Source organism: Halichondria panicea, chromosome 16 (assembly GCF_963675165.1).
Source record: "Halichondria panicea chromosome 16, odHalPani1.1, whole genome shotgun sequence".
Lineage (NCBI taxonomy): Eukaryota > Metazoa > Porifera > Demospongiae > Suberitida > Halichondriidae > Halichondria > Halichondria panicea.
In genome coordinates, this window is record NC_087392.1 from 1659633 (window position 1) to 1683086 (window position 23454).

Here is a 23454-nt window from a genome sequence, read left to right on the forward strand (position 1 = left end):
CGTGAGCTGTAAATGAACATCACATGACATTACATGCTTAGCCAACACTGCAAAGCTGAAAGAGACCCGCGGGCCCGAGGATTGTTCTATAACTTGAGCGGAAGATATCATTCTAGTTGGTGCATTACAGTGCAAGCATGGGCCTCCCGCCACTGGAGTACATAGACTGCTTCCTGGACTCTCCAAACTTTAGGGAGATCATCGGTTTGTATGAGAAGGAGCTCGATGAGAATGCTCACCATGTCAAAGCCTTGGTCCGAGAGTGCAAGCATATGATTCAAGCTACAGAGGGTATGTGTGTCTATTGTATAACATACTGCTCACACAAATACAAAGCTTAATTATTGCTATTTCCGATAGCCAGCCGTTCAGATTGATTAAAATGCACTTGTAATTAATTGTGCGCACACGTATTCAGAGTTCTCAAAGGTGCAATCATCGTTTGCACAAGTCTTGGGCAATTTCAAGTTTCAGACAATTGGAGAACAAACAGAAGATGAGAGAATGATAAGTAAGTTTATTCCATTGCACTGATCGCATTGTCAGCGTTACGTTAATGTTTGTGAGTGTTATAATGTATTTCCTCCATATAAGGCGTACTCTCTGATTATGTCTCCCATTCATGTCAGTTTGCAGAGCAGAGTGTGTTGACATTACTATAGTGTGGACTTCACTCAATCTCCACACATAGTCTGCTTTATAATCACAGTGTTTTATATAACTCCATACGAATATCCCCTAATGTATAAGTAAGCAATGGCTGGGTCTAGTGGCACTACCATTGTGACAAGTGTTTTCAGTTTCCGTATATGCTACCTGACTTAGGAATCTGATAGTGTGTGTGTGTGTGTACTCAGTGAGTAGGAATAGGTAGGAACTGATTAGTGATAATCATGATACCTTTCTCTAGCCTTACACGCGTACTATACATCCTTCTTGCAGCCAACTCCCTCCAGACCTTTGCCAGGCTGCTGTTTACCATTGAGGACTGTCGACACAACATGGTGAGCTATCCTGCGAGCTAAGCAAGAGCGTCTACCTGTATCCACCATTACATTATAATTATATACACCTGTATCCACTTTACATTGACTGTTTGTCTTAATTAATTTTCTTCCTCCCAGTTGAGTACCATCTCAGTGAGACTGTTGCAGACTCTGGAGAGATTCAGAAAGGAGCAGATTCAGAAAGCAAAGGCAAGTCTGTACTGTGTGTGTGAGAGCTCACTGTTGTTGTCATAACCTATACGTGTATGTAAAACAATGTTTTTTCCAGGTATAGATTACATTACCTAAGTTCAATCTTACATGTACACCAACCTAATGTCTCATTAGACTACAATAGCTACATTTCACTTTCATGTACCATACAATAGATTGAGTGCTTGTTCATGTAACGACACACACACACCTCACAGGATGAAAAGAGACGTTTTGACCGCTCCTCCCATAACTATTACGAGGCCCTACAGAAGCACCTGAGTATGTCCACAAAGAAGAAGGACATCTCTGAGGCAGACTCCACTCTGGAGAGAGAGCACGCTGGGTACCGACAGTCAGCCTTTGACTATGTGTGCAAGCTACAAGACGTTCATGCTCAGAAGCAGTATGAGCTCATAGAGCCGGTAAGGGGCATGAGGGAAATTGTTTGGGCCTTGTGAGAAAACACTGAGTAGTATTGTGTAATGCAATACAGTCAGTGTATGTTAAGTTCACATTATACTGTGTGTACATGTGCATGTGTCGTGGGTGTTATGTGATATGGCTGTGTGTACATTGGCACACCTGTTGATTCAGTATTCGCTGTGTAATCGCAAGTAATTGTATGTATGCATGTACACAGTTTTTATTTCGTGTGCAGATCATTGGCTATATCAGTGATGTGTCCACCTTCCTACATCAAGCCTACGACAGTGCCGGCTCTATCAAACCAGAGCTACAGGCAGTACAGTTCAAAGTTCAAATTGTAAGTATTGATGACATTATACATGTATCAATCCTAGCTATTCAACTAGCCTGGCTATTGTAACGACATCACTGTTATACCACAATCCACACAGCTGAGAGACACACACTTAAACGAGCTAGAGAAGGCCTACCAGCTCAAAGCACAAGTCATTGAGGTGACACCTTTACTTAATTGTACATGTGTAGGCTGTTATATTGTGTAAATAGAGTTTGTTGATTCTGCTGTGTGTATGTATGTGTCATGTGATTGTATCCTCCCCCTCATTCCAGGAAGGGGAGGCGGGGCTAGTCCACCATCCTGACTTCCTACGACAAGGAAACCTCTTCGTGCAAGATAACACAAAGAAAGGTGAACCATTATACAAACTCATCCACAAATGTCATACATGTAGGACCCTCTTCTTTATGTAGTGACAATCGGGACCCAGTGGCACAGATACTTCTGTCAGTTCAGGAAGAAAGATATTGGTGGCAAGAAGATTCGTCAAGTCCGGTTCCTACCCATTGGCCATCAGGGAAACGTAAGCTAACATGCAGTTTATCTGTGGGCAGTGATGGTGTTCCACGTGATGGGAGCCTGATCAGTCGGGCCGTGACCCTCAACTCACGACTGAGCCCTCAAAGTATATATATAGTCAGTACGTATGCTTGCTGTACACCTCTGCAGTAGACAGTGCGTCTGTCTTGTGTGGCTGTGAGTGTGTGTTCTCTCCTCTCAGTTACCCTCTCAAGACTTTATGGAGGTTAGAGACTGTGTTCGCTCAAAGTCTGAGGATGTGGACAGACAGTTCTGTTTTGATCTGGAACTACAGTCCCTCCATGGCAGGTATGTCAGCCTTTGTGTACTATTCTAAATGTGTGCACGCTGTATCTAACCACACCCCTAATCCTCTCCCCCTCACACACAGTCACAAGTACATAGTCCAAGGAACGTCTCGTGATAACAGGAAGGGATGGTTGGAGAGCATGGAGGGCAAGGAGCCGGTCTACAGCTCACTTAAAGTCCTGGAGAGTGAGTGCTCAGTCTGACTAGCTACTAGCGAGAGTGTGCCATTTACTGTGCTCAGTCTGACTAGCTACTAGTGCCTCTTGCGAGAGTGTGCCATTTACTGTGCTCAGTCTGACTAGCTACTAGTGCCTCATGCGAGAGTGTGCCATTTACTGTGCTCAGTCTGACTAGCTACTAGTGCCTCATGCGAGAGTGTGCCATTTACTGTGCTCAGTCTGACTAGCTACTAGTGCCTCTTGCGAGAGTGTGCCATTTACTGTGCTCAGTCTGACTAGCTACTAGTGCCTCATGCGAGAGTGTGCCATTTACTGTGCTCAGTCTGACTAGCTACTAGTGCCTCATGCGAGAGTGTGCCATTTACTGTGCTCAGTCTGACTAGCTACTAGTGCCTCATGCGAGAGTGTGCCATTTACTGTGCTCAGTCTGACTAGCTACTAGTGCCTCTTGCGAGAGTGTGCCATTTACTGTGCTCAGTCTGACTAGCTACTAGTGCCTCTTGCGAGAGTGTGCCATTTACTGTGTACACCGGTATTAGATTCACACAGCTTTATCACTGTATGTTCTTGTGTCTGCAGTAGGCGGTGTTAACGAAAATGGGATAGCATTTGTTCAGAAGTGTCTCGACTTAATAGAGTCAAGAGGTGAGTCTCTCACACCAAAATGAAACTTCCTGTTTTGCATCATGTTTGTACAGCATGTGTTGTGTGTGTACAATGGTAGTCTAATGAGTACTTTGTAAATGAGTTTCAGTTTCAAAAATCCATAGCACTATGGCAGTTTCTTGACCTTGTAGCATTTTCTTACACTGTTTTTCACCCCACCCTTCCTATTCAGGTCTAGATGAGGAGGGTCTGTATCGTAAGCCAGGTGTGCTCTCCAAGGCAACCAAGCTGGTCAAGGAGTGTATAGAGAAGGGCAAGACACACTCCATGAACATGTCTGATGAGTTTGAGTGGGACACTAAGACACTGGCTAGTGCTGTCAAGATGTACCTGAACAAACAGCTGGGAGAGCCTCTCTTCACCTTCGTCATGCATCATCAGTTCATCGATGCTGCAAGTGAGTTAATTAGCAAGTACTGTGTGTGCTCATATGGCAAGTCATGTGATGATTATATCGTTGCTTATACACTCCTGACTTACTAAGAATGTACAAGATTGTCAGTATGATGTTCCATCTCGGTGTTGATCAAGTCAGTATAACTATCACTTATTTTGTAGCCTCTGTTTTCAACTCCTGAATCAGGTGTTTACATTAGTCACACGCGTGGCTCAAGTTTCCTTAATAATGTGCATATATGTGCAGGGTTTATTTCAGGGAGAAATTAGATGGGCTTTTGCTTTTAAATTCAAACATTGCCCCCGTAAAACTTGGGATTTAAGCATCTGCCCCCTCTCCCCTAATATGTACATGTACTTCACTGTGTGTTCCATTACGCCCGCCCATTCCCTCCAGAGATACCGAACCATGAGAAGAGGGTGTGTGCCATTCGAGAGCTAATTGACCAACTGCCACCCCTTCACAAGGAACTAACAGCTATCATCATGTGGCACCTTCATCGGTATGGCAACACATTCAATTTCAACTCTAATAATGTACACATGTACACATGTACATGTACACATGTACATGTTCGTATAGCAACTGTTTTGCTAGACATGATTGTAGATCTGATCAGATACGATACATAATAATATTATGTGTGTACTTAATATACGTACATATGGCAATGATGGTGTTCCACGTGATAGGAGCCTTGCACAACTGTGTGTATGGCAGTGACATATACAATTCCTTTACTGAGCCACTATCTACTGTACATTGCCTTGAGTCATGACCAGGCTGATTAGTACACGTATGTAGCATATACACGTGTGTACTGTGTAAATGTTCTGGTTGATTGTGTATCTCACTTACCACCACTCCACTCTACAGAGTTGCTGCCGCGTCTGACGTCAACCTGATGAAGGCGAGCAACATTGGGGTGTGTTTTGGTCCCACCCTCATGCGGCCGGAGCGAGAGTCCGTGGCAACCATTGTGGACATCAAATACCAGAACATCATCGTTGAGGTCATGGTGGATAATGTGGAGGAAGTGAGTCGAAATCGTACTGTCTCATGATGAAGGCAGAAAAATTTGTAGGAATCAATCATACAGTGTGTGTGGCAATGATGGTGTTCCACGTGATAGGAGCCTTGCACAACTGTGTGTATGGCAGTGACATATACAATTCCTTACTGAGCCACTGTTACTGAACTGAAACTGCCTCCCTGTACTGTTGTCCCTATAATAGCATTTTGCTTAGAGACAGTGCTCAGCTGATTAGTACATGTACATGTACTGTTTGTGTGTGCATTTAAGTGACTCTTCCTGTTCTATTCCTCCACAGATCTTCAGCGGTGACTCTGGTAGTGGTGCAGGGTCCGCCCCTGATGTCCCCCCTCCCCCTATCCCTGCAGCCCCCTCGTCCAGGAAGCCTCGGGAGTTTGAGGACTCTTGTGGCTATCGGATCCCCTCACAAATAATCTCCACCCCTAGCAACCCGTCCAGCAGGTGTGTACTGTGGGGGTCTTAGGCAACTGTACTGTACATGCATCATAGGGACTTTGTTTAAATTTAAATTGCTCCAAGATTTGATATAATCTCTCTCTCTCTCGCTTACATGCACATCCATAGAGGGAGCAGATCATCAGTGGGTGGGATCACTAAACCACTTCCTCCTCCCACCCCTGTCTCTCGTACCCCGAGCTCAGCCAGTGCCGGATCAAAGGGACGGTCCCCCAGTCCTGAGCCATACGAGGTACCACTCAAAATGCTTGAAGGTGACAAGCGTCGACCACCACCTATTCCCCCTGGAGGCATGGGCGTACCGCCCCCTGTACCCAAGAACAAACCACTAATACCAGGTATGCCATATAGTACTAAGTACACATACAAGTTGTACACACATTCGCTCGTCTCTTGTACTGTGCATCATACTGAGGTATTGTACTGCAAGTTTGCAACTGTACAGTTTACACGTATGCCATTATTGCCTCACTTCTATCGCTTACAGAAACCAAGAGGCGATCACACACGAGCGCCTCTCAAGCGCCAGAGCCAAACCACAAGCCCATGGTAGGTGCGAAAAGACACTCTCGAATAGAGCCCCCTACCAAGCCCCCTGAAGACTCACCACCACCAAGGGCCCCCATCAGAGCTCACAAGAGGGCGTAAGTACACATGTAGATGTCTGTATTTGTACATGTAGTTCCTGGTACAATTCAGAGCTAGCTATCCCACACCCTTTCTTCCCCACTAGCTAAGTCATAGAGTCATTTAGTGTTTTAGTAGTAAAGTCTAACTCGATGCTCTCATTAAATCTGTGCTTTTGAAGCAGTACTAGTTTGACTTGGTACTGTGTGTATCTGCAGGCGGAGTGCGAAGGCTCTGTATGACTGTCAAGCAGAGGATGAATTGGAACTGTCTTTCAAGAAGGACGAAGTGTTATACAATGGTGAGCCTCCATTTTCTTTGCTTTCCTTACCCATAATACTTAACAATTAAAGTAGCAAGGTACATGTACATGTGGTATATACAGATGTTATATTCATCCCTCTTTGTCTCTCACCCTCCCTCCCTCAGTGACTCAGTCTGAGGAGCCGGATTGGATGCAGGCCAGTCTAGCAAGCGGCAGGCAAGGACTTGTACCAGCAAATTACCTAGAAATTCTCTAGTGTGTGTTCTGTGTCAACTGTGAAATGTCGGAACTACTATTAATTTTGACAAGTTCGTGTGCTTGTTCACTAGTTTCATTTTGTAGAGTATGTTGAGCACGATGTTGTTTGTACCAAATCAGTCTGTATAATTATGTACAGTGTATTATTATTAATAGCAACTGTGACACACTCAATTGAATGTGTAATGAATGGAATTGTGATTTTTTTTCAAAGCGCATGATCGTGAGTATTGATATATACTTGGCAGGTCATTTTCAGTTGTATTGAGTCTTGGGTGTGGTCAGACCAGCTCTTGTAACTGTGTCTTTATACAGTGACATTTCTGGTAGGGGGGGGGGAGGGTAAATTAAAACATACATGTAAATATTCGTCATAGTAACTAACCCCCTTTCATGTACCTACCTTGCCTTATGTTCTGTGAGGAAGCCTTGAGTTGTGAGTTCTCCATGGAGAGGTAAACAGCATCCTGGATGGCTTCTTCCAACAGCTGGCGAAATCGCTGCTCTATGACAATCTTCTGCTCATCAAAGCACTCCCTATAAGCCCTGAACACCTGCAAGGGCATGGACGTTGAATTATCATTATTTCAGTATAAAAACGGTCACGCTCCATATAGCTTATGTATAGGGAAATAGCGGCACAAATACACAGCATTACTATGGAACAAACCTGAAAGTGGTGCATCTGTTGCATTTCCATGTCCTCCTTGTGTCTCCTGTACGCTTCCTCCAGGTCGATTGACAGCTGCCTCTTCTCCTGCTCCAGGGTCTCAACCTGTACAGTAGACAATGAGAAACTTCATACAGACCACTACAATTCTACATGTGTATAGGTGGCACCTGCAGGGCAGTCATATGCTTCTGAGCACGCAGTTCTATCAATTCAGTCTCCATTGTGACAGACTCTTCCAGTTTATAGTTAGCTCCTTGAGACACCTTTAACTGTAGAAAATAGTGTTTTAAGTCAAAGTATAGGCTTACAAAGCGCCTAAATGCACGTCTATTATAATGTGCACACAAATAAAATAAATTAATACACTGTTGTAAATCACCTTGAGCTCAGCCTTCTCTTGTTCTATCTCGAGCTTGAGTGTCTCCAGATTGTCTCGAAGTATGGCTGCATTTTCCCCCTCTATCTTTCTCCTCTCATCAGCCTGTATCATCTCCCTCAGCTCAATGTTGCTTCGTAACAGTGAGGACTGGACTCGGGTGTCTTCTTTCTCGGACTTTATCTTCTCCTGGAGATCCTTGAGCGTCTGTTTGACGGACTTGAGTGAATCGTTCTCAGCTTTGAGCTGGTCTTTGAGTGAGTGGATATCAGCCAGCTGAGTCTGCTGCACAGAATCGTTCAGCTCTCCTGAAGTCATATAACCAGCTTAATTCATACATACATACATGTGTAAAGAACATAATTAAACATACCACTTTCTGAGAGTTTAGAGTAGTCGTTGATTTTCTGCTGCAGCTGTTCTTTGAGCTCATCTACGTGTTTCTTTTTGTCCTTGTAGCTGGCAGTGAGCCCGTCCCTCTCCTCATAAAGCACTCTCAGTCTCTCCTGGGCCTCCTGCTGCTCCTTCTTCAGAGTATCCATCACCAGTTCCAGAATGCCCTGAGGAGAAATAACCCAGCTGACCGTTTTTATCTGTGACAAGACCTTAACAGAAATGACACAAGTAGTGTCTTACACATGTATTGTATATAGCTACCTTATTAGCGAGGTTATTTTTTCTCTCATCTTCATACATTCGGGACAGTCTCTCTTTCTCTTCCCATGTCTGTTGTTTTGCAACTTGGAGGTCAGAAATCATCTCTTCAAGCCGGGTCACTTCCTTTGATGACACAGTGGATACCACTCCCCCTGGCCCCACCTCCTGAACCAGGTCATCTCGTAGCTGGCTGATCTCTTCACGAAGGGTTCGAATGAGACGAGTATTCTCATCCTAGGGACGGATGTAAGATATCCTTCCATTGGTACATAATAATTACCTCGTTCTTCCTTGAGACATTTGTGATATTTTTAGCTCTATTGGCGAATTGGAGCGTTGAAAAAGTCTCAGCATAATTGTAGTCTGGGCACAATAAAAAGAGGAGATCAATACTACACAATTAGCACAAACTACACTAGTGTATCTCATCACTACAATAAGGACAGCTTATAGGCATACCTAGGCTACAACAATCAACTGTTCTAGTAGCCTGCCACTACAGGTACCTACCTGCAGGTGACACCATTGCCAGCATGACCGTGAGGCAGTTTCCACCAAGAGACTCCTGCCAGGAAAGAGTACACATACACTAAAGGTTATGACAATGATCATCTTACCTCAAGAATCCTGGTTAGTTTAGAATCCCTATACGGAATATGTTGTCCTTTCTTGCGAAGGTCTGCCAGTGCATTGATGACATTGCCAAGTGCACTCAAACTGCATGAGAAAGAAACTATTACCAACTAGCAAGTGATACATGTACACTACTACGTACCTCTTGTTGATGGCTGCCCCTTCCTTGAGGGTGTGTCCTTGTGCTCCAGTGGACTCTGCCCTCTCCGACCCAGCCAGGTCCACCAAGTTCACCTTAGCCTTAAGTTCCCCGTCCCCGTCCCCCTCCCCTCGCTGCTTAATCGACAGCATGAAGACACTGTGAGACCTGTATATACGTGCAGCATGAAGACACTGTGAGACCTGTATATACGTGCAGAGAAATTGAAGTACTGTGACCAACAAATCCACTACGTTTCAGACCTAGAGCTTCTCTGGTTCATCTCCGTGGCAGCAACCTTTCTGACTCTATTTCCCTGCAGCTGCAATTGCTCGATGTCCTTCCCGCTCCTCACCACCAGCTCAGCTAGACCCTCCACGTAACTTCGGTTTGAGATAGCATATAATTGTACATGGGTGATTTTGTTTGCATGCAAACAAACGTACACTCCAAACTGTGGATGCTGTCGAACTTTCATATCTTTGCCGTGAGGATTGAGTAAGTCATGAATGACCTCCTGATAGATCTGCACACAGTAACCATTGGCATTGGGACAGTCAGAATAATGCATAAAGAATGCTTTTAAATAGTTACCTCAAGGTAGGAAACAGTGACCAGAAACTTCTTGGTGGGAGAGGCAGATTCAATGTGATCGAACAATGCCTTGTTCATCTAGATGGAGAGAGGGAGTTATAGTTAGCCACACACATGATGGACTTAATCTGTTACCAAGGGAATGATTCCTCTCTCCTCCTCCGTGCCAGTCATACAGTATGTCTTACCAGAGCCTGTCTGCATGGAGACAATCATCAGCTATCATCACTATAGTTAGCACAAGCAAGGAATTTGACACGTAAATGGACACCTACACCTATCTGCTATATGTACATTGCTCACCTGTCCATATGCAAAGATGGTTGCATTGTAGCCCTCCAGTGCCTTTTCCAACAGAGGCTGTCCCAGATCACTGTACACTTCACTCTGAGTGAAAACATGGGGACTGATACTAGTACATATATAGGTATCAACACCATGTTCAGACACACACTGTCAGAGGCAGCCTACAACAATGTAAACACACAGATGAGCCGCTGCAGCTAGTTATCCTACACAGTCACTACCAGATGTACCATGTCCATAGATCTATAGAGTAAACCAACCATTCTAGAGAGCTTAGACCAGAGTGTTTGCTGAACCACTTACAGATTTTGTCCCATGGAAGTAGCTGTGATCAAAGGTGAAGGAGGTCTCCTTATCGCCGTGGGAGATGGTGGTCTCCGGTCCAGTCATGCTGATAATGCATGAGCACCCATCTTTGATCTCCTTGTCTGAAATGGACGAGGAAACAATGAAGTATGGTAGCACCAGTTCAGTTGCTAATTTTGGGAAATCTAGCTAGTGCAGTATCACTGACCGCTAAAAGGCCTGCATCGCACAGCAACTTTCACATTCTGGTTAGCCGGTGTGCCTGGAGAAGACTGAAGAAGATGATCATGAAAATAGGATCTTACTGACTAGAAACTTACCATAGCTACAGCCTAGTATTAGTAATGATCCCCCATCAACTCTCACACCACTGCAGCTGGCTACAGGATCAAGGGAGGATGTAAACAAATGACATCACAAATATTTGAGGGCATGTAGGTAACGCCCATCTTTTCATGACCAAGCAAAAACAACTCTCTCTGAACTCATTGCATAGAAGAACAGAAATGGCTGCTGAAATGGAGGATGCTGTAACGTTCTTGCAGAGGGTCAGTGACCAGTACTCTGATGTAACCTCTCTGCTCAGCACCCCCCAGCTCTTGGCTCTGGACATGAACCCCAAGGAGCCCTTCCAAAATGACAATGTGAGGTTGATCTATGCTTTATCATTTGACTGTATTGCACTGAATTCAATTGACTACAGGTGAATGAGAACTTTGTGAAACTGGTTGAGGGATACTTTGTGTCAAAGCATGCTATCTACAGTGCAAAGGGGAATCTACAAATGGCTCTAATGGAGCCCAAGAATAAAGGAGATGACATTAACACAAAGAAGCAAGAGCTGGTTATTGAAGTCATGAGAATGGTATCAGCACAGAGTAGAATACGAACAATATTACTTGTGATGGAGTTTGTCGTTAAATTTTACGAATTGGTCCTCAGTAGTACTGCTGTATTTTCTCTTGTTGAACAGATTGAATCCCGGATCAAGATTATTTGGGAGTCCAAGCTCAAGCTGACAGAGGAGGCCGATGGTGAGCAGTCTCTGCCTAGAGTCATCCGCCTCTGTCGCAGGCTCAGTCTCACTGACAAGGAATCCATGGTGATGCTCTACACCATTGTCTGCCAGATGTCTGAAACCAGGTCAATCAATCTAAGGTATTGTGGTAGCCATTACATTGTGCATGACTATCATCCCTCTCTGTTTCTATATATAGAGGCGCCTTTGCTAACGCGCAACTGTTTGGCAGCTCTACACTGAACGTGTGCAAAGCTTGTGATTTATCCATCTCTGACATGATCAACTTTCTGAGTGAGGACAGAGAACATATGAAGCAGGGCATCTTCCTGGATGTACAGCAGAGCTACATACTGCACTCGACCATTACCTTTGATGAGGTAAGTCTTCTTACTCTACATGTATTGGAAATGGGAAAAACATTGAAAGTATAAACATTGAAAGTATAAACATTTGATGGTAATGCAGAGAAGAGGATTACGTGTTGTTTGTCATTGAAACTGCCAATTATAGTTAATGTTTCAGAAACAGTGTTTATTTTACCCCAAATTCAGCCACACTGGTCTGTTGTGGTTGGTACCATAGCTACTTTATCTATGTTGGTACTAACCACCTCTAAACAAAAAACCACCACAAGACAAAACTCTTACATTTAAGGACAGAGGATGTCTGACGTGCATGCACAAATCACTACAAATTCAATGCATTGATGTCATTGCGGTCACGTGATAACATCCAGGTCAATTACACTAGCACTTGTAGTGATTCATGCACGCATGTCGGACCTCCTCTGATTTATAGCCGTGGCAAATTGTGTGTTGAATTGAAAATTGAGAGCCGCCACTTTTTAAATTCTGGGCACATCACAACAAAGTGGTTAGTGTGTGTGCTGTCTTATACAGGTGACATGTAAGGCTCTCATTGGAGCTCCTCTCTCAGACAACGAGTTCTTAAAGATTGAGCAGACCCACTTGGCTGACCTCATCGCTGCTGAGGTGGGAAGCTCCCACTTTAGGACAAAGGACATCGCCGAGGGTGGATCCCAAGTATGTGGTCTCAATTCATAGCCTCTCTTTTACTCTGCTCTTTAGCCCACAGAGACGACCGAACCGTTGCCCCATGTGATCTCTCCCACCACTCAAGACTCCCCTCCAGCAGCAGACTCTAATGAACAAGAGCCACCTCCACTTGAAGATCCTCCTAAGCCAGTAAGAATGTGCTCGTATCCAGAGTGTGTGTGCGTGCATTGAAGTTTGACCCACAGGCTGCCCATGGCATTGGTGATCTTGAAGATCTGTTGCGGGTGGAGAGGGAGAAAGAGAAGGACGTTGTTGTGGACAAAGATGCTAGTGTGGTGAGTCTCTCACACACTACCTGTTTGTGTATTCAGTGTTGGAAGCTGTGTTCCCATTCCAGACGGAGGAAGATATCTCTTCACTAACCCCATACAAGACCGACTTGGAATACTTAGATGACCATTTCCAGGTAGGAAGCAGAGGAATAGTGGTTACTTTGGCCATAACGGTTCCTCCTTCTTGTACGGTTCCTTCTTGTGTGGTTTACCAGTAGCACTAAATGGTGGAAGAGTACGATAGCTCACATTATTGTTGTTTACAGCTGGTTGCTCAGAGGATAAAGGTCAAGTCCATGGATGCTCGGATGGACATGGAGGCTCAGTATGGAGAGGAGATCAGGGACACTCGCACCATCAGGCAAAAGGTGCAGCTGTGATCATTGCACTGTCCCCCCATGTCATTGCTGGTATTGTGTGTGTGTGCAGAGAGAGGCAGAGAGCAAGGCCAAGGTGATAGAGAGCAGGTGTGCCAAGAGATTAGCTGTAAGTTGTCCATTAACTGGTCTGCTGTTTGATACTTAATTATACGTAGTATTTATGAAATGCTGTCTTAACTTTATATATATCTGGACCTTTACTCATGTTGTGATTTTCTACAGCTAACTACGAAGTCTGGCTCATGGATGCCTCGTCTCGAGAGAATGGTGAAGTCACGAAACTTGGTTCAGTTTGAGAAGAACGTGCTCTTGTCTCTCATCGGTTTCGTCATTCAGCCAAACAAGGTGATTGTCAGCGGCAGTTCTGACAATAATTATTATGACTAGAGCTTCAGAATGACTGTGTAGCATGTTCCTTTTTATGTAGATCTCCACATTTGAGGGTATGGCTTCGTACGGAGGTAACAACGCCAGCTTCACTGTGGGGGAGCTGCTGCGACTTTTTTGCTCCTCCCTCAAGGACCAAATTAAACACAGGATGTTCTTCTACAAGACGGGCACTCTCGTCAGGTGGGCCCTTATTAGTGGGCTTGGCACTTTGTATAATCGTATATATCCATAGTATCCTTCTTACTGTGCCTTCCTCGAGCTTTTACTGTAACATACACAGTTTTGTGTCTGCTATCCACTGCTCTATTGGGCTTAGATGTGTTTGTTGCTCACTACCACACCCCCTAACCTCTCCCCCCAGAGAGGGCATGATCATGGTGCACAACTCTGGACTGACGGGGGACCCCACCACGGCCAAGGTGGAGATTGACAGGAGGATGCTCGACTTTTGTGTCGGACTAGACACTGAGTTCTCTGAAATGGTGGAGGGATCTCATCTCTACTACCCCAAGACCAAGTTTGACCAGGTACTGTACATGTACACACACTTGTCTGTACACAAGTTGAGAGCATGACCTTAAAATGAATTTAAAAGGCATAAATGAAAGCTTGCATATACATTCCACAAAATTGACTAAAGTCTATTTGCGTTGAGTTTGGCCCCAGAAGTTATGTGGTTAATTATGGCTTCATTTATTTATGTGGTTGACAAGTATGCCTGGGAATTCTGCAGGAAAATGCTAACTTTTAGCTGGTTAAAGCTTACAAGTTCTACAGCATATAGATAGATATAGAAATGCTTTTTAACAAGGGATCTAATGGTATATGAAACTTTGAATTTCAGTGAAGTATGACAAAGTTATGACAACATTATGAGGGTGAACCTCAATACAATAGATTTTACCCTATATAAGGCATCTATAGTTATCGTATACATATAGACTGTATATTTCGAGGTTATAAAATGTTCACGGTGATCGCTGATTAGCATGTACTGCGAACATTTATACCCACGAATTTAATATCGCATGCATGTAGCTAGAAATGCCTTCCCAGAAACTGGACACATGCATGACCATCTGCAATCACGCAACTTGAATACCTTAAGGTCGGTATTATTAACGGGTTGTTATTTTAGCGAATTTAGCGAATTGACATTTTTTCGCTAAATCAACCACTCGCTAATAATACAAACACGTCAGCATTACGTACAATTAGAGAGTAATATTGAACAAAACGCTAAAATTAGTACCCGCCAAATGCAGTATCTCAGCAAACCGCTAAAATTAGTACCCGCCAATAATACCAACCTTAAGGTAGTATACATAATTATATAACATACTGAATACTGATCATGAGAAGACACATAAACAAAATGTCGTGTATCAGTGTTTCTGTCGTATATACAACGGAGCAGCGCCAACTTGTTGCTGCTGTGTTGATGGAATAAGCTTCCACATTGGTCCAATGTGTCGCTCCTCCTCTGAAAGAATACAATCAATAAGCATTATACATTTGCATCCCTATAATTATACCGACAGTGGGAGGTGGTTCTGCCAAGTCACGCTCAGAATTACCCCATTCTGACTGACCCTCTGATGGTGTTTGGTGGAAATCCAATTGTATTTCTTGTGTTTCAGATCGTGGTCTCTCCCAACAATCACACAGTGACACCTTTAACATAGAGAGTTGGCGTGATGACATTTATATACAACAGTGCTACAGCTACAGCTATATTGTAGCTACAGCTATATTGAAACTATCAAGCTACAGCTATATTGTAGCTACAGCTATATTGAAACTATCAAGCTACAGCTATATTGTCTAGCTAGCATGCAGTACATTACCATTATGGTATGATACCTTTGAGAAGTGTATTGGCAGCACAATTAGAGCAGCTGGAAGCATTTTCTTACTGTGGTTAGCTAGCTGTGTTGTTCACTGTGGCATGTATGATTGCTGTAATAACAGATTGCACTCCCACACAGGAGTAGTTTCCAAGAAACAGTTGCATCGTTCAAGCATTCAAAATGATGCTTGATATAATTAGTAGGTATTTTAGTTCTCAGACATATCAGTAACACTTGTACTTGGTTGGGCTGTCACCTCTTCTGGGTCTGTTGCTAGGTTGTCAACAGCAGTATCAGTTCATAGGCTCATCAATTGACTCAGTCTTGGTCTCCACTTCTGATTGGTTTGTTCCTTGATCATCCTCCAACGCATGACCTTGCATTGATTCTTGTGTTTCGTCATTCGTTGGTTCCTGTGGATCAATTTTCTGTCGTTATCTAGCTCCTCCTGCATGTTTCAACCTGCATCTTGAGGAGACGTCAAAGGTTCATCAAGAGATCCCTCAGTATCTTCTAGTAAGTCAGCTAGCGAAGACTCTACTAGATCCTCGTGTAGTGGTGGCTCTTCTGACTGCTCTAATTGAGGGTTAGGGTTAGACTTGTCTGAAAACACAATCTTCCCGTTCCCCAAGTTACAAATAGTTAGACAATGTTAGGATAGCACTTTTTTCTTTGCTCCTTTAGTTCAGTACGTTCCTTACTGTCGCATCGTGAAGCTTGTTGTGTTGCCGTTGGAAGCAGTCGCCATGATGAACGTGAGCCAGAGTTTCAAACATAGTGTACCAGATTCTCTTTGTGCCTTGTGGCTAGGGATGTCAGCTGTGGGCGTGTATGGAGGATAATTACTATAGAGACAATGATAAGATCTTCGGACAATCACCACTCATGCTTACGTATAAACACTCACATAATTATTTTACAAGCAGAACCATCAAAGCCACAATGAAGAATCTCGATCTTCCAGACTCTATAAGCTCTAACTTAAATCTATCTTGACCAATCACACCGTTTGTATGCATAAACAACCCGGTTAAATTTTTTCGTTTGCCCACAGGTTGTCTTGAGTAAGGAGCAAAAGAGTTTGATTCTAAACACAGTGAGCAACTTTGAGTCGTTCAAGCGTTGTCGTAAGAACATGGGTCTGGACGATGCCATCACGTATGGTGCTGGGATGGTGTTGTTGTTCTATGGTCCCCCAGGCACTGGCAAGACCATGATGGCCAACGCTCTGGCTAACAAACTGGGGAAGAAGGTAATGGTGAAGTGTATTCCTACGTACGTACCTCACTCAGCAAATGTACTGCTTTGTAATTAATTGTTTCCCCGTTCTCCTCATGCATCTAAGCGTCATTTGGATGACCTCATCTAACGATCTGATTGTTCGTTACTCTCTTCAGGTATTGCTGATCAACTTTCCCTCATTGGGCAGTATGAGTGCTGGAGATAACTTCAAGTTTATCTTTAGAGAGGCCAAGATCAACGACGCCATCTTGTTCTTTGACGAGTGTGAGGCCATCTTTGAGAGTAGAGACAAAGGCGGCCACGACGTTAACCTCCTGCTCACAGAGATAGAGAGGTGTGTGTATTAATAAGAAGCACATACTCCATTCACATTCCGCCAGTGCCGTGTGCGTAAACCTCCTCTCACCCCATTTCTAGTACTTTGTATAACTAACCTTCCCGCCTTACAGACATGATGGCCTCATCGTAATGGCCACCAATCGGCCGTATGATCTTGACGAGGCCATGCATCGTCGCATCATGATTGCTATAGAGTTCCAGCAGCCTGACCACATCCTCCGCAAGGCCATCTGGGAGAACCACATCCCAGGGCAGATGGAACTGGCAGACGATGTTGATATGGTAAGTGTGTCTGAATTTATAGTCTAAAAGTAAACGCACCATTGCATTGGCTATTATCAAGAGTATATGATAGAGAAGAGAGTATCGAACGTAGGCATACTGTACATTAGATGTATGCGAAGAGTAACGTGACTTCCTGTATCTGTCACAAGCTTGGAATTTGCACACTGACCAATCCAAGCGTGGGTGATGTAATCTATCAACCCATCCAAGTGTGGGTGATGTAATCTACTTTCTTGATAGATTACATCACCCACACTTGGATTGGTCAGTGTGCAAATTCCAAGCTTGTGACAGATACAGGAAGTCACGTTACTCTTCGCATACATCTAATGTACAGTATGCCTACGTTCGATACTCTCTTCTCTATCATAAACTCTTGCTATTATAGTGTAAGTCTCTGTGTGATGAGCTTCAGCTGAATATAGTTGCAGCAAAGTTAATTTCTAGTCAAAAACAGGCCAAAGATAGACTTTTAATTTTTAACAAATACATCATCTGAAAGGTCTCTCTCTAAGCTTTCACTTAATATTATTGGATCAACGGAACTAAAGTTATGGCCGTTTAAAAATGCTCTAGTTAATGCTATTAATTTTTGTGTTTTCAGGGAGAGCTGTCGCTAAGGTTTGAGCTGACAGGAGGGTTCATCAAGAACGCTGTGTTGTCGGCCCTCTCCATAGCCGTGTCTCGAGATGGTGACTCTCCAGTAGTTAGTCAGAGTGACCTGTTGCAGGGGGCCAACCTCCAGCTGAGAGGAAGGCTCAGGATGAAGGTGGGGCCAGGGCCTCACCGCCTCACATAACTATAGTTTGATATTGAAATATTGAAACCATCTAACTGGGTTGTTTTGTGCATACATTTGTTGGCTATGATTACGGAGAACTGTATTTTTCTATGCAGGACTTCCATCGTCGTATAGTTCCCAAGAATGGCCTTGACAAAGTGATAGTTACCGACCGCCTTGCTCAGAACCTGGACGAGATTGTGCAGTTTGAGAAAGCAAGGTCTGTGATTATGATTGAGTACACATTCACCTGGCAGGATGTGCAGCAGCTTAGCCTTTCACAGTTACAGTTAACAGTGTATATGTTATGGAGGAGTGTAGCTATCAATGTGTACATGCATGCATGGTAGCAAGGTAATTGAACTACACACCCACTTCAGGTCAGTTCTGTTTGGTCAGTGGGGTTTTGCGGCCAACGATCAGCAGGGGATCACCGTGCTCCTCCACGGACCCCCTGGCACTGGGAAGACTCTTGCTGCTGAAGCTCTTGGCTACGAGGTTGGAAAACCACTAAAGGTGAGGACCGAGCTAATTATGTCTAGTGGAGGGTTGGGGGTACCCTCATGAGATATCACAATGAGCACTCCCTATACAGGTGGTCAACTGTGGGGAGCTGCTTAGCAAGTGGGTGGGAGAAAGCTCCAAGAACATTGACGCCATCTTTGAGGAGGCTCGTCACTCTGATGCTATCTTAGTGTTTGACGAGGCAGAAGGTCTCTTCGGAGCTCGCACCACAATGAGGTGAGGTGTCCTTTCTGTTCATGTATCAGTTCTATTTCTCAAGGCTGGATACCCTATATAATAGTGTCTCTTTACAATTGCAGTTAATATAGGGGGTATTATTTTCTCAGGAAATATTAATAAGTGTTGTGATAATAATTTCCAGCACGTCAACGGACCGGTATGCCAATGTGGACGTGGGAGTGCTGCTCTATCAAATTGAGAGGTTCCCAGGAATCATCATCCTCACCACCAACCTCATTGAGAACATTGACAAGGCGTTCTTTAGGAGGCTCAGATTTGTGCTTGAGTTTGAGATCCCTCCAACCAAGTTGCGCACTGAGATTTGGAAGGTCAGTCACTCATGCCTGCCCACATTTACTTTGTATTTAAGATATTGTTTCTACAAGACAGTCATTTGCTATTGTTTGTAGCTGAGCGTATTAATATTTATATTCCCTGCTTTTTGTGATATCTCCATATCAAATCGATCATTCCATATGGCCAAGGGTCTTATACGCCCTTGATATGGCCTAATTTTACCCAAATGACGGTAATGCAAGTGTATGTGTGTATGTAATATATACGGTATAAAACAGCTTGACCACTATCAGTCCACCTTGACTGCAAGCCTGCTTGTAAGAACCAGTACATTATTCCTCCCGTGCCTTCTACAGCTGCTGATCCCTAAGGAGACGCCACTCGATGACGACATTGATTTTGAGCGTCTTGGGAGGTTTGAGATGAGTGGGGGCAATATCAAAAGTGCTGTGTTTCGAGCGGCCTCTCGTGCAGCCCTCAGGAAGAAGGAGGACCGTCGGGTGAAGATGACGGACCTGGAGGACTCGGCAGAAGAGGAGGTGGGCAAATCCTCCACTAGGACCAGTTTCAGACGACAAGATTCGGACACGGCACGGATGTATAACTGATCATTTTTTATTTTTGCTCAAAGTCTTAGGGGACCATAATTATAGTTTGTGTTCAATGACTATTATTACTTTTCGATAGTTTGGGTTGATACTCAACATTCCAATTAAACGTTTACTGTGTTTCAATAAATAATGGCAAATAATGTACACTGCAACAACAAAAAATATATAAAGATCGATGCATAGATCATAATTATTAAGTAGATGTTTCTGATTGAAACAGTTTCCTACTATATTCGTATGTAACAAACAGAGCTCCATTTGCTGGGAAGGACCGAACGATCATGGGAGTTAGTCCCTTGTACAGTGTCAACACACCTGAAGGGATATTGATAACAGTTTAAAAAATATCAAACCACCTCTTTATTGTTGAGAAAAAATAGGCTAATTACAGATTGTTGATCAATATAATTATTGTTGTAGACAACCTTTGTAATTGCATGGCAGAGCATACGTAATGGGGGGCATTCAAAGTAGCTACTTCTAGTAAACAGCACACCTAGTGTACACGTACATACCTTCAGTCCTAACAATGGTTGTAAGTGTCTTCCAGAACGAGTTGCTGTACTCCCCTCTCACCTGTAAATAGGCAGTCAAGCATGATTATACGTAATAGTACGCACCTTAGTCTAAAGAGAACGCACTCTTATATAGGATCAATCTACGTACACACTGCCTCTGCATATGTTTTAAAACTCGACCTGTATTCTTGACTTGACCGTATCAGTGGGAAACACTGAGGTCCAGTAACCACACCCAGCTATCCCTCCTGCCAACACCAGTCGTGGTACACCTGTACGTGTGTGTAGAGGGATGAAATAGATGGGTGGGTGGATAACATCAAAGTAGGTACACACTCAGTAATGATCAACATAGGTAACGTCACATGTTTGTCACATGTCGTGTGATGCATTGTGAAACATAGAAAATAAATTTACTGAGATCGTTGGGGTCCTGCCCTTGGGGAGTTAACATTTTCCGACTGAAATGATATCCTCCAAAGAAGAAGAAGTAGCCAGGAACCTCCCTCGCCCAAGTACTAGTCAATCCTCTAAACAGTCCAGTTACACCGTCCTCACGAACTATCTGTTTTATAATCATCCACATGTTCACTCTGCAGAAAAACAGTTTAAATTGACTGTGTATATGAAAGCATGCACCCCAAAGTTTCACCAGTAGCAATGGCGAAACTTTGTACTTTGAAACTTTGAGGCAATCCTATAGCAATATAATGTCACCTATTCTTTGCTAGGATCTCCTCAACTGAAGTGTTTGGATGTTTTGTTTGAAGCGTCTGTACGTAGGCTTGCATCTTGCACTTGATCTGATCGGGTGGAGTAATTGCTACGGATGAGAACACACTCGCTAGGCTTCCTGCACTGGCCTTCTGTGTGATACTCAATTCCTCGTTTCCTCCTATCCACTGCACCAAACTCAGACACTTGTTGTAGCACATAAACAAGACGGCATTCTCTGCAATATTGGAGATCACAGCAGGAGACGAGCCAGCATAGAAACCTCGAAACCTTTCTTCTAGTAGAGTTGTTTTCAGTGCTTGCAATGTCGACGTGTACATCGCAGGATAAGTCTGCATTTTCACTTTGATAGTGTCCAATGGCTGACCTATTAACACACAGGCAAGGCCACCGAGCCCGCCTGACACGGTGTCTCCTATACCACTCATTCCTTATTCAAAGGATAAACAACACTGCTACCAGGAAGAGAAACCATCTTGTTCTACTCGTTTCCTTTTAATGAGGAAACGAATAAGTAATGAGCACAAATTAATTAATCACATCTTTGCAAATGCACCTCTTTACCAGAAATAGCAACCACAGACAAAAAACCTTACCCTTAATTTGTATAATATTATACTTAACCTATCCTATCCTTGATTTGTATTTGGAAGCGGAATTTAATTTACATGAATGTCAGAAACACACTGCAGTGGGAACTTTTAAGTACGTACAATCCTGCACACTTATACATTGTCAGTGTTACTGATGATCTGTACAGTGTCTGTGGATTCATGAGCCACTGAGTTTTTGTTACTTTTGACATATCGATATCGGACGTAGAAACCACCCACTGCGATGATAGCAGGTGGAACCAAAGAAAACAAAATGCCCTTGGTATTGTTCATGCTAGCTCCGCCAATCAGTAGACCATAGTACAAATACAGTAAAGCTACAGTGAGAAACGCTGTCAGTAGGTAAGCAATTAGAGTCCTAATGAAACAAAGGCTCCAGATTCTGCGACAGTCGGCTCTTGTGTGATGAGGGGGCAGTGCATCGGGATGGCAACGATGTAAACAGAGCACCACAGGTAGAGAGAGAAAGATTACAATAACTCCTATACTGAATACGAAAAAGAATGTGTAAATTGGTGTGATAATGAGGAAGATAAGAATCGGAACTCCAGCTAGTCCAAAACAGATGTGGATCCCACTCAATGCACCCCACCAGACAAAAGTTTCAACACATCTGTAGTAGCATGAGAAACGATTTCGAAACAAAATATGTGGGGAAGCAACCTTTGCGACGACTAGTATCGAAGAGACTATATACAATAGCAGCACTACAACAAGAATTGCAGCTTTCAAATAGAAAGACGCAATCTCCAATATGAATATAACAGACGAATGGGGTGGTTCACAGTTATAGATCACCGTCTTACTACAGGGAGGGTAGTATTTCGGATACACGCCTCTTGCATGCCCTACAAACAAGCCCATGAGGTAGATCGGCACGAGTAGGAATGATGTCACTAATAGAATTCCTCGACATGCGTTCTTCTTGATAGTTGAGGTGCTATTGGTGATGGAGCTGACTTTGCGATACAACAATCCTCCATACGTAACCAATAGAAATGCGAGCAGTAGGTTGCTACTGATGAAACAAGCGAGTATGGTGTAGTTGATCTGATCCTGCAGCTTCAGATCGTCATACAGGCCTTTTGTATAAGCGTTGTATTTTCTTGATAGGTAGCCCTGAATGTCTGCACTCCATGAAGTCGGTTTTCCTTGAGCTGCAGCGTAGGCTTTAGTCTGAGTGGGAATAATAAATAAGGAAATTTAATACAAAAGCATTTCAGAACTGAATACTTAAGTTATAATCATAATTCCCTGTGGCTTAGCAGTATGCATAACTGAAACTCACCCAAGTGATAAAGGAAGTGAAATACTTCTCTAGGTCTTCTTCTTTGATCGAGCACAGTATGGGATCTGTCAGATTCAGTTTGACATTGAAATTGAATTCTCTGTGTCCCACTGTTTGCTCGTAGATTAGTACTGTAATTACTGGCTCAAACTGGTAGAGTTGTTGAGTTCCCAACAAGCCAAGCAGATAAGAGTTCGTCCATTGATAGGTCCAGCACGTAGTAATCGTTGTATTTTCAGCAAAAACACTTTGCGGCTCTTTAGTATTTTTGCATAGTGTATCAGTCAGGTTGAGACATGAATTGAACTGAATAGTTTGCAGACCATCGGCTTTCCAGAATTGATACTTTTCTGAGCTTGAGGGAAAGAAGACTTTTCTCAAACGAAATAGCTCTCCTGTTGTATCATTGAGTAAACTTTGTTCAATGGCAGTGTATATGGTGAACTCGTTGTGATTGTCAGAGTCACTTGAAATCCCTTGAACGAAAAGTACGTCGAGTACGAGTATCAAAAAGAATTGATGATGCATTTTGGTTGGATCCCAGATAGATAAAGATCGTTAACTACTCACACAATATTCTTTATGGCATAGAGGGCTTAGTTGTTAACGATCTTTACACTACTCAATAATAT

The 23454-nt window shown here is 43.5% G+C and overlaps 5 protein-coding genes and 1 long non-coding RNA gene across 6 annotated transcripts; 2 read left to right on the forward strand and 4 right to left on the reverse strand.

Annotated features, from left to right (window-relative positions):
* Positions 1–16: 16 nt before the first annotated feature.
* Positions 17–6908, forward strand: LOC135350672 (rho GTPase-activating protein Graf-like). Its single transcript, XM_064549533.1, has 20 exons — positions 17–291; positions 419–511; positions 943–1004; positions 1125–1196; positions 1418–1624; positions 1861–1965; positions 2060–2122; positions 2238–2316; positions 2379–2488; positions 2687–2793; positions 2876–2979; positions 3552–3617; positions 3811–4035; positions 4432–4537; positions 4912–5071; positions 5367–5530; positions 5654–5883; positions 6033–6189; positions 6391–6473; positions 6602–6908. The coding sequence occupies exons 1-20, from the start codon at positions 138–140 to the stop codon at positions 6691–6693; spliced, it is 2439 nt and encodes an 812-aa protein (XP_064405603.1). The 5' UTR covers positions 17–137; the 3' UTR covers positions 6694–6908.
* On the reverse strand, positions 6822–10759 carry LOC135350677 (kinesin-like protein klp-20). Its single transcript, XM_064549539.1, has 19 exons — positions 10700–10759; positions 10588–10641; positions 10377–10501; positions 10071–10154; positions 9903–9965; positions 9768–9845; positions 9620–9699; positions 9437–9556; positions 9177–9341; positions 9019–9118; positions 8912–8966; positions 8682–8764; positions 8402–8635; positions 8118–8304; positions 7748–8052; positions 7536–7637; positions 7366–7470; positions 7099–7249; positions 6822–7018 (listed from the first exon to the last, which is right to left on the reverse strand). The coding sequence occupies exons 3-19, from the start codon at positions 10461–10463 to the stop codon at positions 6951–6953; spliced, it is 2067 nt and encodes a 688-aa protein (XP_064405609.1). The 5' UTR covers positions 10464–10501; positions 10588–10641; positions 10700–10759; the 3' UTR covers positions 6822–6950.
* Positions 10760–10812: 53 nt separating this feature from the next.
* Positions 10813–19784, forward strand: LOC135350669 (uncharacterized). The gene is made up of 22 exons (XM_064549529.1): positions 10813–11023; positions 11083–11244; positions 11353–11537; positions 11597–11777; positions 12300–12443; positions 12489–12605; positions 12662–12751; positions 12814–12882; positions 13015–13116; positions 13178–13234; positions 13351–13473; positions 13556–13698; positions 13880–14045; positions 16423–16620; positions 16766–16944; positions 17060–17231; positions 17839–18003; positions 18132–18235; positions 18396–18531; positions 18611–18756; positions 18902–19088; positions 19413–19784. Exons 1-22 carry the CDS (start codon positions 10835–10837, stop codon positions 19662–19664), a joined length of 3267 nt encoding a protein of 1088 aa, XP_064405599.1. The 5' UTR covers positions 10813–10834; the 3' UTR covers positions 19665–19784.
* On the reverse strand, positions 14830–16426 carry LOC135350703 (uncharacterized). The gene is made up of 4 exons (XR_010399234.1): positions 16276–16426; positions 15382–16187; positions 15054–15192; positions 14830–15001 (listed from the first exon to the last, which is right to left on the reverse strand). It is a non-coding gene; the product is annotated as an uncharacterized LOC135350703 (long non-coding RNA).
* A 57-nt stretch (positions 19785–19841) lies between the features above and the next one.
* Positions 19842–21416, reverse strand: LOC135350690 (mitochondrial ornithine transporter 1-like). The gene is made up of 5 exons (XM_064549554.1): positions 20903–21416; positions 20603–20778; positions 20366–20457; positions 20183–20243; positions 19842–19982 (listed from the first exon to the last, which is right to left on the reverse strand). The coding sequence occupies exons 1-5, from the start codon at positions 21346–21348 to the stop codon at positions 19861–19863; spliced, it is 897 nt and encodes a 298-aa protein (XP_064405624.1). The 5' UTR covers positions 21349–21416; the 3' UTR covers positions 19842–19860.
* An 86-nt stretch (positions 21417–21502) lies between these two features.
* LOC135350678 (uncharacterized) lies at positions 21503–23442 on the reverse strand. Its single transcript, XM_064549540.1, has 2 exons — positions 22823–23442; positions 21503–22710 (listed from the first exon to the last, which is right to left on the reverse strand). Exons 1-2 carry the CDS (start codon positions 23348–23350, stop codon positions 21646–21648), a joined length of 1593 nt encoding a protein of 530 aa, XP_064405610.1. The 5' UTR covers positions 23351–23442; the 3' UTR covers positions 21503–21645.
* Positions 23443–23454: the final 12 nt, after the last annotated feature.